This window comes from Caretta caretta, chromosome 10, assembly GCF_965140235.1.
Source record: "Caretta caretta isolate rCarCar2 chromosome 10, rCarCar1.hap1, whole genome shotgun sequence".
NCBI classification, from domain to species: Eukaryota; Metazoa; Chordata; order Testudines; family Cheloniidae; genus Caretta; species Caretta caretta.
The window spans coordinates 49,681,972-49,697,779 of record NC_134215.1 but is presented as its reverse complement, the minus strand read 5'-3'; the positions used below and the strand labels follow the sequence as shown (position 1 = coordinate 49,697,779).

At 40.0% G+C, this 15,808-nt stretch overlaps 1 protein-coding gene across 1 annotated transcript in view; it reads right to left on the bottom strand.

The window, feature by feature from the left end:
* Positions 1-15,808, bottom strand: part of TSPAN3 (tetraspanin 3) — a 37,907-nt gene that overhangs the window by 8,021 nt on the left and 14,078 nt on the right. The window contains exons 2-6 of the mRNA XM_048866436.2: positions 13,340-13,531; positions 12,111-12,185; positions 8,091-8,192; positions 1,077-1,229; positions 635-718 (exon numbers count right to left, since the gene is read on the bottom strand). Of these exons, the coding sequence (XP_048722393.1) occupies positions 635-718; positions 1,077-1,229; positions 8,091-8,192; positions 12,111-12,185; positions 13,340-13,531 (606 nt within the window). The remainder of the gene's footprint in view (positions 1-634; positions 719-1,076; positions 1,230-8,090; positions 8,193-12,110; positions 12,186-13,339; positions 13,532-15,808) is intronic.

The following is a 15,808-nucleotide window of genomic DNA, read 5'->3' as shown; positions in this document are numbered from 1 at the left end:
ATGCTTGAGCATGTGTGTACAGAGCATTTGCATTCAGAGCATTCTTACTGGAGGGTCCTCAACTCAGGACTTCGCTTCCCCTGAAGGCCCAGCATTTGAATCAGACCTTCAGAGCAAAGTGCAATGCCCCCTTTCCGAAGGGCCACCGTAAGAGTCAGCTATCAAAAAAATCTGGCTATATTTTTAGGTGGTTCCGAGATACCATGATTTAATTGTTGATTTATTTCCTGATAACAGCATTAGTATGAACTGCCCCTATTTGTTTTAAGGGCGTTGTAACTATTCAAACAAACGTTAACTATCATTAAATGTATCTATGAAAAATATTTGCTCAGCATGAATGTCAGGTGTGTTCAGATGCATCTGATCATTTATATTGGAGATCCTAGATCAAATGGAGGCAAGACACATTCCAGCAAAAGTCAAGGCGCTGAACAACTTAGAAATAACCACGAGTAATCAATTTAAAATATTTGGTTATTTGACACTTGGGTCAATGGAACTCAGTCAAAATAAAAAAAACCTAAGTTTGTTGAAGACTGGTGCGTTTGCATGGTAACCTGGGATTACAGTCCAGAGTTTCATTTTTATATGAAAGGTTATCAGTTAAAAAGTAAATGTTTTGAAATCTCACCTGAATGGCAGCAAATGCCAGAGCTGCCCAGATAACATACATCATGATTTCTTGTAGCTTCTTTACAACTAGAGCCTCACACCCCTGAAACAAACAAGCAGTGCCATTTAGGAAGTATTCAGCCTGGTCATAACTTTGCATAGAAGCTTTGCTTATATCTCCACTAATAAACTGAAATAAATATCAAAAGCAGCAAGTGAATGGACAGAAAATTATAGTGCTAACAGCTTTAAACTCAAGAAAAACTAAGACATTTGAAGGTTGGCTTTTAGGATGGGAAAGCCGACTGAGAAGAGCAAAGTTAGTTATTTTTCAGATTCCAGATCAGATCCAGATATATAAAATATACCCTAAACTTCTGCATTGGCCACCAAAACAGGTAAATTTAAATGACTGTCAGCTTTATACAGACTAGTAAACTGAATTCACAGGCCTGGCTTACCTCAGAATAAAGGTCCATTGGGTGGGTCAAACTGCCAGTACAATTGGTGCTGGTTGCTTTGCAGCAGCTGAGGGGCACGCTGTTATTTTTAGTTTCTTTGAACCACTTTGTGTTCTCCCAGTCTGAATAGTTGTGGCTCCCACAACAGCGCAGCTACAGAAAAACAGAAAAAGCCACCATGTATATCAAAGTTATTAGTAAAGGGACAATAACTAAGAATATGCAGTAACTAATTACAATGCCATGAACAAAGATGTATTAGAATAGGCTGCCTGTGTTATTTAAATATTGAACATTAGAGTAGGTCATGTCACTTGCCACTTAGCATGACAAATGTTTTGCTAAAAACAAACTACAGATTGAATGTTACTAGTATTACTTTCAACTTCAAACTAAATTTATGGCACAGATCCTGAAAACTAGCAATGAAATACTCACTGTTAAAATTCTACCTCTGGATGCTAAATGTTTAACACTGAGTTTTCTATGCCCTCCATCCCATATAAAGTTTGGGACTCCTTATAAGTTTAAGAAAAGCCCTATTCAATTAGGCTTTTCTTCAGATGAGTCGAGGCCTGGAGCCATTTCTTGTGCTCAAATAGCTACAGAACCAACTAAAGAGTCCACTTCTTGCTATGAAAGTGTGCTTCAGAATTTAATCTGATTTTAAACAAGTATGTTTCTAGCCCTCCTGGGTGTGAAGAAAGCCTTCAAAATGTGAACCAAATCTAAACTAATGTAGCACTGTACTACATTAAAATGGGGACGGACTAAAATAGCCTTAAGCCTGAGCCCTAAGGGGATGACAGCAAAGCAATTTACTTCCTTCAGCCCCCAGAAATCTACTAAACTCCCCAACCACACCCCCGCCCGTGCACACTTCAGAGAACAGGGTTGCAGAGGATTGATTCTCTTAAAAAAAAAAAATCCTTTTCTTTTTTTAAAACCCTCCTTAAGAAGCATTTCAGACTCACAGTGTAGGGAAGACTTTCAGATTCCAAGTGAACACATGGCAGCCAAGCCAGGTAGAAATGCCAGGGCTGAAGAAAATCAAATACCCACTGAAGCTGACATATGGGAGTTAATTTCAGAGTTTAAGGCCATGAGAAATTATATGACGCCCAGTATTCCAGTAGTAAAAGAAGAAAGTTACTGACTGGGAAAATAAGAGTCAGCCGTGCCTAGAGACTGGCTTAAGACCAAAAGCAGCAAGTGAGAGCATGCAGTGCAGAACCACATGGCACTACTGGAGCAAAGAGAAAGATGCAGCTTAAACTGGAGGATATAGAAAAACACGGTGAGACGGATCATCAGTATTCAGGGAGTCTCTGAAAGAGGTGAAAGTGGAGAGTGCACACAAGGCACTTGTCCCCTCCACCTTAGAACAGACCCAAACATTTCATCATAAAATTTCATCATTAAACAGAAAGATTTAATCACGGGGGGCGGGTGGGGGGGGCGCGCGCGGCAACAAAAAGAAAGAAAGAGAGCCAGACAGCATTCAGAACTCAAAGGCGACAAGCTGCAATTTTCTCCATGACCCTCGCTGCCTTATCCTTTTTTTTTTTTTTAAATAAAGAGTTGGGAGAAATTACAGCACTATTCAGGAGAGCAGATATCTGCTACAGATGGGGATTCCCATCTAAACTCATTCAGCTTCCAAAAAACCCACCAATATTATACAATAAAACTTTACACAAGGAAAAACACACTAGAGATACTTGGAATAGAAGTCAAAACATCAAGTACAAGAGGATACTGCAGAGGTAGAAATTAAGAATAAAATGCTGAGAAAATTTTTGCAGATGATGGAACCCAAGAGAAAGAGGATAAGAGAAGACAAGCAATTCTAGAGAATGTACTGGCAATGGCAGATGTGAAACTGAACAAGAGGACTCTGATACCTGAGGAGTAACAAGAAGATTAACCAGAAAGGACTTCTTGGGAGTCACCAGGAACGAGCAGTTATTTTAAAGAATAGAGAAAATAAATGATGGGGGGGGGGGAGGGGTGGAGAGGAAGGAAGGCGGTGGCAGCACTGGGTGGTGAGTCCCAGGGACAGAGGAGATTGGAGAAAAGAGAGAGGTAATAGGGAGGAGTCCTCAGGCCTTCTGTTTAATCCTCTCCATGCAACTCAAATGATCAGATAGTAATCTACTCTTAAGGTAAGGGTTAATGTCCTATGCATGGAGAAGGTACTACCTTTGGACTGCAAGAGAAGCAGTCCCAAGTATTCATGGGGGAGAGTACAGGGGTTTAAGGTTCAGCAAAAAACTCAGTCATTTGGGGCATGATTCTTATGCTACTTTGGTATTTTATTTTTGGATTTAAACTCAGAGTAATGAAGAAGGGAATTAATACAAGAAAATGGATATGGAAGTTCACAAAAAGAAACCAAGCCTTCAAACACACAATTGTGAATACAGCATAATTAGAAAGGACAGACAGACATTGGGCACACAAGTGTTCATGCCATTCAACAGCTAAAGAATGACAATTTCAATTTTTCCAGTAATTGAAATAGTCATTTTCAGTGTCTCTTCCTTTTAAAATAGGAATCTTTGAATGTCAAAGGGCTAAATAAAATCATTAAAGGAAAGAAACTTATAATCTTTAATTGGGTTTTTTACTCCATGAAAATGTATTTCCAGGAGGAACAGATTATGGCTAAGAAAGGTAATTGGTTTCAACAGACTTTTTGGCTTCAAAGAGGAGTTGGCAGAATATTTGCAAACAAACATGTTTTCCTTTTCAGAGGCATGGAGGGACAGTTTATCTTATTGAAGGGCACAATTACTGGGTTATTAACAGTGGGATCAGTGTACATCCCCCATTAAAAAAAAACAAACTTTTTTTTAGAGACTTGAAAATACTGCAACGCTTTGGGGAAGGAATAGTTAAACTCGGAAGTGTCTTCAATTGCAGGCGGATTCCTTACCGGGTCAGTTCTGATAAAGAAGTTGGTGGATAGAGAAGCAGGTGCAGCACTGCTTTCACTGTGCCAAAAATTCAGTCGCAGATTGATGGAGAGAATTGCCCCCAAGGGAATGAGGTGGCACATTTTATTCACACCCTCATGGATATACTAGATTCATCTCTAAATCCTTAATGAAGTGGACAAGATCTGCAGAAACTAGTACATTACATGGTCAGATCATGCCCCATTGGAAGCAGTATTTGATCTTTGGGATCCATCCCAACTATTTTTTTTTTTTAAATGAACACTGCTTATTTCTCCAGGACAAAGGTCAGTTTGCAGCAATTAAATGAGGACACTATTCAATATGTTCAAATAAAAGACAGTATAAAAAGAGATCTTCTGTAGGAGGTGGGTAAAGCAGAATTTAGGGTCAGTTGATAAACAGCCTCTCTATTGAAAAATGAAAGAGCTCCAGAAAAAAAGCTTTCATAAGAAACAGGTTCAAAAAAGTATATGAACTAATTATTTGGGAGAAATTGAATAGGCTGATGACAGAGTCCATCAAAAAAGCTCTTCGGTATAACAAAGCAAATGTTTTACGAAAAAGGAAATAAGTGAGAAGCTACTGGTTCAAAGCTTAAAGAACATATTCCTCCAATTAAAAACAATCAGCAAAAGACAGCTGCACACCCAATGAAATGTGTGCTACTTTTGCTGCTTATTATAAACCTCTATATATCAGGTTTCAGAGGAACAGCCGTGTTAGTCTGTATTCGCAAAAAGAAAAGGAGTACTTGTGGCACCTTAGAGACTAACCAATTTATTTGAGCATGAGCTTTCGTGAGCTACAGCTCACTTCAGCTGTAGCTCACGAAAGCTCATGCTCAAATAAATTGGTTAGTCTCTAAGGTGCCACAAGTACTCCTTTTCTTTTTGCTCTATATATCAGACATTCCTAGCCCTGAAATTATTCAAAAATATTTGGAAGTAGCAGGCTTGCTGACAAACAAAACCGATAAAGAAACCTGAGATTAAAAAAATAACAGGAGGAAGATATCTTACATTCAATAGCATGTATGAAAAGTGGTAAAAATCCAGGACCTGATGGCTTTCCAGTTTAATTTACAAGGTTGAGAAGGCAGAATTTGTAGGTCCCTTGAGGGGTACCGTCAATGACATTCTGTTAGGGGAAGAAGTTCCACAACCTATTAAAGAAGCTACTGGTCTCCCCAAAGCTGGGAAGTCCTAATCTAATGCAGCTCTTCAAGTCCTGTCCCACATGGACTTTGTCCCCTAGTTCCTTAATGGATAATTGCTCTTCATACGAGCTCAAAAAAAGTGAGTTACGTTGGGTTAAATCTCCCATTTGAATTACACAGAGGGTCTAGATAGGAATGTTCATTGCCTCCTTTACTTTTTGCATTGGCCATCCTCTCTTTCACAGAGGATAACAATGAATTTATCACAAGAATAAAACTTGTAGGAACACATCAGAAGGTACATAAAAATATTATATCAGTATATAAAGTTAACCAGAACATTTCCCTATAAATTAGTATCTAAAGAAATACATGACTTTGGGAAAACATCTGGATTCATAATAAATTATGCCAAATCTGAAATGTTAGCTCTAAGTTTGCCAGACACAGAGAAGCTATAATTTTAGAACACATTTGGGTATAAATGGGCAAGAAATTTTGTAAGATACTTGGGAATTCACATCTCAAACAACCTAGAAGAGCTCTATCATTTAAAACATCAAACCACTACTTCAGCAAGTGAAAAACATCTGGAGAGCTGGGGGAAGAATACAAATTTCTTGACCAGGAAGAACAGTCGCAGTCAAAAATGAACCTTTTGCCAAGGACATCTTCCTTGTTTAACATTTATTCTGTAATTATCCCAGATAAAAACCTAGCAGGAACACAGAGGAATTTACACAGAATAAAAGACGACCAAGAGTGAGTGCATATATTTGTACAAACCCATTAAACATGGAGACTCGCTATACCAAATATTACATGGTACTAGCAAGCCAGCAAGCTCAAAGCAGTAGTGGATTGGGGCACTCTAACCAAACCAATCAATGGGACTTTATTGAACAAGAAAATTGTGGTGGTGTAAATATTGTTGAGTTACTGTGGATTAAGAAAAAAAATCAGAACCTTCAGAAATATACAGACATCCTCTAGCATATCCTTTGCTATGGGTTTGGGAACAGAACTAGAGATAAGAACTTTTCCCCTTGCCAATGACATTTCTTGCAAATAATCCAGATCTTAATCCAAATCATAAACCACAGAGTTTTAAAAATTGGAAGAGCTATGGAACATAGGGTTGACCAGTGATTCAGTAAACTTTTCTAAATTAGAGATCATAAATAACTAACAGGCATTATGTTTCTCAGCTTCCTACGATAGTTGTATACAGAAAGCTAACTTTAATAGAAGCAATGGCATCTGATCAGTTAAAAATAGCTAATTTATAATCAATCTTTGCAGACAGCTTTCTTAACAAAAAAAGTGTCCACATATGATACCCAGGAAAAGAATCGGGACAAATTATCCCAGAGGAATGGGATTTGATCTGAAAAGAAGGACCAGCAACCTCAACGTGTAACATGATAAAATAAAATGTCTTTAATACTGTTTCAACAGTAGCTTATACAAGTAGGTTAAAATATATACATACATTGAAGGGGAAGAAGTACTGGAGAAATTGTGGTGAGAGAAGATTTTATAGTGGACGTGTCCAAGCATCAGAGTATTGGGATACAATTTGTAATCCAACATAAATAAATATTGGATATTTATCACCAAATGATCCTTGGGTGATCATCCTGGGGCTTCCTAGCACAAAATGGTCACACAAAAGGAAACGAAGAATTGATCTCATCTGTTAGCGAAGATAGTCCAAGTTTATGGGAAGGGTTAAAAAAAACCAAGTTATTGAAAAACATGCCAATTGTGTACCCATCAAAATAGAGAGGGCAAATAGATAAATATCTAGTTACCATTTATTCAATACTCAGTCAACCCACCTGCAAAAAACAAGCACACCTACTCAAAAAAGTTGGAAATTACAGTTTGACAGACATCTGGTTTGTTAAATGTGTAGTCAGATTTCACTCAAAAAAAAAAACACGCCAGAAACAGCATGTCAGAAGTAGTGTACAGATGCTAACTAACACCCTGTCAAAGTAATCTCAAATCTCTCTATAAAACTAACCAAACTATTGTTGTAATTAGTATGGTTTTGTTTCCAATATCTACATGACAAGGATTTGTAAGTCTGTTCAAAACTTGTTAAATAGTTTGAAAAAAAACTGACTTGAGGCCACAGCATAGACAGGAAAAGTCCCAGTGAGATTCCCAACAGTGGAGTTGCATCAGTGGTGAATTACATATCTCAACTCTTTTGGGCTACACTTTCCCTTCACTATGGAATTTCAGGAACAACAACAACAACAAAAAAACCCCAAAACTTCCCACCAGTCGTACCGTTTGTTCACATGCACAAATTAGAGTTTTAATGCAGAGAACTCTGAGGCTAGTTTTTAAAAATTGACAATGGTGAAAAAGCTGGAAGCCACTGGATCTTGTCTAAACTTGGTGAGATTTTCTGCCAAAAATTCCCTGGCACAGATAAAATAAAGCCAATCATGGCCCTTCAAGTCAATAAGTAGCTTTTATGCCACCACAACTTCATTTGTGTGTCCACCTTTATAGCGAGCTAGCAGCAGATGGGGCAGTGCATTCTGGGATGTCCTACTGCAGAGAAATATTGAAGGGAGACAAGTACTAAAGGAAACAGTGGCAAACAATCCCCCCAAAAGCACACTGAAGTGGTAACAGAAGGACAGTTGTGACATCCTAGATCTCTTGCAACAGCTAAACAGTTAAGTGTCATGGGTACTAGTAGTTTTAACTGTTTATATTGTGACCAAGCTACTGTTTATAATCTTGGTCAAAGTTGTAATGTGGACACCCTCTAACAAACCCCAGAGCAATATAATGATATTCAGAGCTCCTCATACAATATGGACTTCATGAGATCTACAATTACAATCAACTTTCTATTATGTTGGCTCTCACCTGTCTCTGTACATAATCAATAGCGCGGGTGGCAGCATCAGGGTTTGTCCCACTGTATGCATCATACACCTTCTGAATGCTGTGATCAACTTCATCCTCCACCTACAAAGCAAACATTAGTGCACTTTCAAACTATTGGTACTACTCTGGGCAGCACAGTCCTTTTTTCGGCTGCAAATAATAGGGTGTTGTCTAGGCTTATTCAATTAGGTGAGTTAATTGCGTTTTACAGATTACTGTACCTCGGAGAAATGGCTTCGCTTTTGGAATGCTGATTGGTTTGTATTTTGTACAAATACTAATTTAATGCTAATGGTTAAAAGCTACAATTAAAAATACTCTGCACAGAAAGTGAGGATGAATAACTCTACCTTGTACAGAATTTGGGGCCTTAAGCTGCTTCAGGACATCTATACAGTATTATAAAAATCTAAATTTCTGAAATATTTCTGAGCCGAGACATCACTTTCCCTCTTTCATTGCTTTTATTATGGGGTTGAGGCTACACCAACTACAGACTTAAGTTTGCAAACGAGTCTCCCTTAGAAGCATGAATTTTGCTACCCTACTCTTTCAAAAATATCAACAAATGAGGAAATAACTTCCAGGTTAGGTTTGGGCCCAAGGCAAAATGTGAGGAATCTGAAGTAAATAGATGTACACTGAAATCAATTTATGTTGGTACCAGTCTGTTTTGGAATAAAGTTAGCTAAAATGGGGATATGCTAAATTTGTTACTGACTCGAGTCCATTTAGTCAATTTTACTCTGAAATAAAAAAGAGTGTCCACACATAAATTTGCCCCCAAAATAGCAAAACTGGTGTCAATTCAACCTGTTATTTTGATGCACGTGTGTGTGTGGAACAGCCCATACAGATGAGCCGCATGGGGCAGAGGTATAGTGCAGATGGCAGAAGTCTTGACCTCCAACTGACTGAGTTTTTAAAATCCAGTGCCAGAGATGAAGAAAGCCTCCACTATTCTGTCCAGAAGACAAGTCTGGAACCGTTCAATTGACAGACTGACTAATCCCAGCTACCTACATATGGAAATTAATCTTTCAAAAGGAAATTTCTTCTCATTTAGCAGACAAAATGAAAGATCTGAAATGGGCTGGCTGCTGTCATGGAGAAACGCATGGAGAAGAAACACATCGCTCTAGGTAAAATGTGTGTGCAAATTGGACCCAGACCCCTCATCGCTAACAGGATGTAGGAAAGTTTCAAATGCACCAAAGGTTAGTTATGCCTCCATTTGGAAGTCCAGAATGCCAGCTTCCCCAAATAAGCTGTCACTGGGCTCAGTCTCACTTGATACTCAATCTTGCCAACTACCGTCCAGTCTTTAGTCTTCCTTTCTGTGGAGATCTGTCACAAGGAATTCTGACACCATTTTTTAAAACCTGTTCACTCTCTTGTTCTGAATAGAAGATGTACACAGCTCTGGTCTTTGCTGATTAACTCCTCCTGGCAACAAACAATGATCAGGTGTCTATGTTGATACTTTCAGATCCTTCAGCAGCCTTTGATAAGGCTGTATGGCCATTAATGCTCTGCTAGTCTAGAGTGATTTCACTCCCTCCCTCCCCAAAGTGGTAGAGGGTTGTTTGGGGCAACTTCTTTTCTACCAGATATCTAGGTTCTATTTTGTTGCCCCTTCTGTAGAGTCATGTGAGACAACAGCAAGCAATATATTTGGCTTCCAGGGTCATAAACAGCAGACAGGCAGGTCTGTGTCTCATTTTCATCTGATTTGAATGATGTGGGTTTTGTTTTCCCAGTTCTTAGAGACTGGGATTTGGAAGAGAATGAGCTGGCTGAGGCTCAACCCAGATCTGAGCACAGTAATCCATACCTTTGATCTTTAGGCTAGAGTACTGCATTGTACTTTGTTGGAAACTACCCCCTAAAAACTACTCTGAAGTTACTGATGTAGAACACAGCTGCTCATTATTAGGTAACATTTCATTAGTTTCAGGAACTGCAGTGTCTTCCTATTTTACTTTTAATGACTAGTCAAGGTGTCGATTTCAACCTACAGAGCCCTATAGGTAGGGCCCTACCAAATTCACTGTCCATTCTGGTCAATTTTACAGCCACAGGATTTGAAAACTAGTCAATTTCACATTTTCAGATGTTTACATCTGAAATTTGATAGTGTAACTGTTGGAGTCCCAACCCAAAAGGGGGCTGGGCGGGAGGGAGGGTTGCAAAGTCAGGTACCTCCCCCTGCTGCAAGAAGCTCCACAGCTGGGCAACAGCCCTAGAGCTTCCTGTAGATGCAGGAGGTACCCGGAAGTGGGTCTGATCTCCCCTCAAGAGTGGCTGTGCAGGGGAAGAGTAAGTTCCATCCCTACCCAGCCTGGGGACTAGTAGCTGGAGCCTAGGGAACAGTAGAAGCCCCTACTGGAGCACCCCCAGCCCTGCTCCTCCCCACCAAGAGCTAGCTTTCACAGGGAGGGGTTATTTCATGGTCCGTGACATGTTTTTCACAGCTGTGAATTTGGTAGGGTCCTACCTATAGGGTTTAGGTTCTGGCTACTTGAGCAGCTACTCTCTTCCCAACATGCTTAATAGAACCTAGATTTAAACATCCCTAATGGAACATTTACACTGAAGCAGTCTCTACTTTGGAACTCACTATCCCAGTGCTCCAACAGTTCTAAAGGCAGCAGACCTTGGGGGACAGTTCAAGGTAATTTCTTTTCTCAGCTGTTTCCTTGAGCAGGATTGTTTGAGGGAAGTTTCCTTTTGCAAAGAAACACGCAAAAAATGTATGTTTACATTCTACACACTCTCAGGGCACACTAACAAAAATGAAAAGCAGTGGAAGAGAATGCCAAGTTATCAGTGCCTGTCTGCTCCATCTACAGCAATACAGAAGGCCAAGCAAGATAAGGTGAAGGCTGTTCAGATGCCATACCAAATTAAGAACAAGTTACAAAAGCATTAACATCTTACCAGTCTATGTGAATGGTATGTCATGGCCAGGAAATGTCAGTAGCATTTTATATCTACATCTTGCATTAAGCCAAAGCATGCTAGTGTTACTCCCATTTTACAGATGAGAAAACAAGATTTTCTGCAGGCTATGCAATGGAGTCAAGCAGTGCCAGGATTAGCATTTAGAAGTTCCCAGATTTACAGTCCTATGCTCCTTCCATTATGGCATGTCTCATTTCTAATTACTAAGACAAAACGGAATCATTTCCTTCCACAACTTAGTTTTCCATTACATTTGCCAATCAGTAATGAATAAAAAGCCTAGATCAGATGGTCTTGTGCTGATGTGAAAGAAACTAAATATGTAGCTGGATTGTTTATTCTAACTTTTCAGTAAGTACCCAGTCCATTTGGGCTGCTTACTTTATGACAATACCTTGAAGAGCAACTTAAAGAAAAAAAAATCAAGTTGGGTAAGCATTGATATACAACATACCCAAATGCAGTGCAACCTATGCTGCGCACGGATTCAAAATGCTTTTAAAAACAGAATAGAATATTTGGCAAATAGAGATATGCCAATTATGGCATGATCCTATTTACTGCGTATCAGCTTTTCACCTCACTCTTCAGGCGACAAAAGCCTGCTAAACATCAGGCTGAATTGTTATATAAATTCCCACACTACCTCTTTCAGAAAAATTGTAGCCCTGTTGTAAGGCCAGAATAAAATTAAATTGCAAGTGAGTTATCAGGTTTTTTTTTTTAAAAAGTAATGAGCTATCTTTCATCCAAGTTTGGAGTAACCCATAACCTTAAGCTACTTACTTCCAGACCTCTGAAGAAGTCTGTTTTAATATAGGTTTGATTTTTTTCATCTTTGCTATAATTTAGGCCTGCACCTTTCTTTGATCTTATACAATGTAGAGACTCAAAATATCCTCACAATACCCAACAGCAGTTTTAGAAAATCCCAAACATAAGTATACCCGCAGTAAATATGGGAAGTTTTTTTTCAGCAGGTTGGTCACAATCTACAACAAAACATTTATTGGACTTTAGAAAAGTTTTTATTACCTTTGCTCTGTAGATGTATCCCAGAACTACCACCACAACTTCAGTGATGAAAACCAAGAGGAGGATGATCACAAACTGTTAAATACAATCCAAAATATTTATATTATATGTAGCTTTACTGACATGCTTTTTGAAAACCTAAACTCTGCCTTTCTGGTTTATCAAACTTGCCAGGCAAGTTATTAACTCGGCAACTAATTTATAGAAATAGTCAACCGAGTGGATCATTCCAAATAATCCATCCGTACTTAAGTTCATCTAAGTAACTGAGTGTTCATGGTTTCAGCAGCCAACAAAAATCAGAAATGTCAACAAAGATTCAGGCAAATGTCCATTTAGAAGACAGCCACATGTTGGCATACTGCAGCCATGTATATGTTTCTCCATTCTAGTAGCTTTAAGAGAACACCAAAGTCAACTGCAAGAGAAGGTTAAAGTAGTCAGACAAGGAAATCAAGTCAGAGTTTAAGTACCAAAGGGCCCACCAGATCTAGTCTGAACTCCTGTATAACACAGGCCACCAATGCCACCCAGCACCTGCAGATGAAATCTAACCAAAACTGGACCAAAGTATTACAGCCCACAGGACACTTATCTATTATGGGACACAATTTTTTAAACACATTAGTACCATATACATAACATGTATTTGAGTAAAAATAAGTGAATAGATGGCAAACGGCGACAGAAACTGAAGTACTAATTTAAACACAAGTACAGCTTGGACAACACAGCCCCTATTCCTATTCCAACACTACAAAATACTTGTGTTGAGATTCTATCTCCAGTGGCATCCACATAATTTTAGTTTTAAGTTTCAGCTTTCTTAAGCACAAATGTGTTTTAAAGAATTTTTTTTAAATGATTGAATACAGATGTACCCTGAAGAACGTTAACAGTATTAATCTTTTTTACTTTAACCAGATCGTTCCAAAGAGAGACATTGGAAGGACCTTAGATAAAGTTTCAATACCAAAAAATACTGATTTAATACATTCCAACACAAAAAAACTGAGAAGTGTTTTAGGATAAAATAAGTAAAGAAAAAAAAACTGCGCTTGTAAAACAAGATTACAAGAGTAAATATCTAAAAACCCAAACGTACTTGACAGCGTCCATTTTAAACACTATCAGTAAGGCTCTGTTCATTCAAAGGGAACACTAAGGCCAAATATATATCAGAACATGCAATAAAGCCTCAAAAATTCATGTGAAACACAGCAACTTACAGTGGCAAGTCCACAGCGACTTTCACGGATTGTGGCACAGCACCCAATAAGTCCGATAATAAAGAGAAGTGTCCCCACAGCTATTATAACCACTGCTGGAATAAGCGTATAGACATCTTCAAAGAAGTGATCGTAGTCGTCATACGTTATGAAGACATAGGCTCCCACATAGCACAGAATGCCTGCTGCTGCCTACACACACACAAAAAAAATAGGGTCATCAAATTCTCCATAAATCCCAACAGTTAGTTTATTTTTTAAACACAATCCTCTACAAGTGGTTATAATTTCATAATGAGTACCTTAGCAAGCATTTCTAATGTCAATAAAACAGCCCTTCTGTATGACCACAGCTATAGACACTTACCTGATGACTGGTGAAGTATTGGCTATATCTAGACTGGGGAAAGTGGAGGTTAGTGGATCGTTAACTCCAATGTTTTACCTAGTCTAGATATCTGTTAGATTAGGTGAAAGGCTGAACCCCAGTCTAACCCCAAACTCATCTGCATTTAAACTAGATAAACACTGGAGTCAGTTCACCTCTACCTGACCTCCATACCCTTAAATAAGGAAAGAGAGAGGTTGTGTTGCGAACATTGCACTCCTGTGTGCCCCCTTCCCAAACATGCGTCCCATGAACTAATATGATTGTCCAAGAGCTCGTCTACACTGGCAATTTACAGTGCTGCAGCTTTCTTGCTCAGGGGTGTGAAAAAACCGCAAGTTTCAGTGCTGTAAAGTGCCAGTGTAGACATTGCCCCAGCGCTGCACCGCACCCACACAAGGCACGTTAAAGTGCGGCCGCGACAGTGCTTTAATATTGCCAGTGTAGACTCGCCCTAAATAACCTGCCATACACCGCGTACTCCTTTTCTTTCTGCGAATACAGACTAACGCGGCTGCTGCTCTGAAACACTCCTAATACTGTTGACAGTAAGGGCTTGTAAACACTGGCAAGTTTCTGCGCAGTAAAGCAGCTTTTTGCACTCCAACGGCCAATGTGTACACACTGCCAAGCCATGCTGTGCGCAGAAACTCCTCAGTTGCAGCGCTGCAAAAAACCACCTCGACAAGAGTCGTAAGGCTACTTGCGCAGAGGCTCCACCGCTCCATTGCCAGTGTAGACACTTGATTGCTTTCTGCACTGTAATTGGCCACCGAAGCTGTCCCATAATGCCTCAGTGAATGCTCTGCTCCTTGTTTTGAACTCAGCAGCCTGGAGATGTGCACCCCTCCCCTTTCAAAGCATCATTTCCAAGAGCCCTTGAACGCTGTGCTGATCTGCTTCGGGACACAAAGCAAACCATTAACGTGGAATACAGCAGCTCGTGCTGTTGAACGGAAGCAGGGGTGTGTGTGTGTGTGTGGTGACCAGATGTCCTGATTTTATAGGGATACTCCAGATTTTGGGGGCTTCTTATATAGGCACCTATTACCCCCCTACCCCCATCCTGATTTTTTACACTTGCTATCTAGTCACCCTATGTGTGCGCACTGTGCAGAGAGCCCAGGGCTGATGTTGGGGTTTCCTCCCTCCCCCTGCCTCAGGACTGGTTGTTTCCTGCCACTGTCTGAACTTATAAGACAGCATGCTGACACACTGTCCCCCCAAAACACACTACTCCCCCCCACCCCACCCAATACACTCACACGCTCTCCCCCTACCAACTTCAGTTGAAAAGCAGCTGGCAACGCAGTGGGATGCTCATGGAACAATGGGATTGGGAAACCTGCATCATCTGATGCTGTGCCTGCTCCATGAGGCATTGCAAACCAGAGCACCCTGCAGCCAGCTGCACAGCGGGATAGCTATCACAATGCACTGCTGTCTTTGCCATTGCAAGAGCTGCTAATGTGGATGTGCTCCAGCCTCACAAGGAACACAATGTGGACACGCAACAGTGGTTTAATTCCAGCATTTTAATCAAAGTGGTGTAACTTGTGGTGCAGAAACTTGCCAGTGTAGAGATACCCCAAGGGCTAGTCTACACTGGCAATGTAGAAGCGCTGCCACAGCAGCACTTTAAGGTGGCTTGTATAGTCGCGGCAGAGAGCTCTCCCAGCGCTCTAAAAACCCCACCTCCACGAGGGGCGTAGCTCCCAGCACTGGGGCGCTGTCTACGCTGGCGCTTTACAGCGCTGAAACTTGCTGCGTTCAGGTTTTTTCACACCCGGGTGAGAAAGTTGCAGCGCTGTAAAGCGCCAGTGTCCACAAGCCCTCAGACTCTGTTAAATCCAAACAGCTAGCTACTTGCAGATAATCCAGAGAGTTCTTCCTTCAGATACAGGAACTGTTTTATACTCTAAGATGCATTAATTTTTATTTGGTAAGGAAAAGATTAAATTAAAACCAAGATACCTTTTGTGAAAGGTATGTAACAAGCTTTCCATTTTAAAATAGGTAGTATCTCCAGTTCAAATAAAAATTTTCAGTCAGACAATCGCTGTGTATTATCAGTGTGGTGC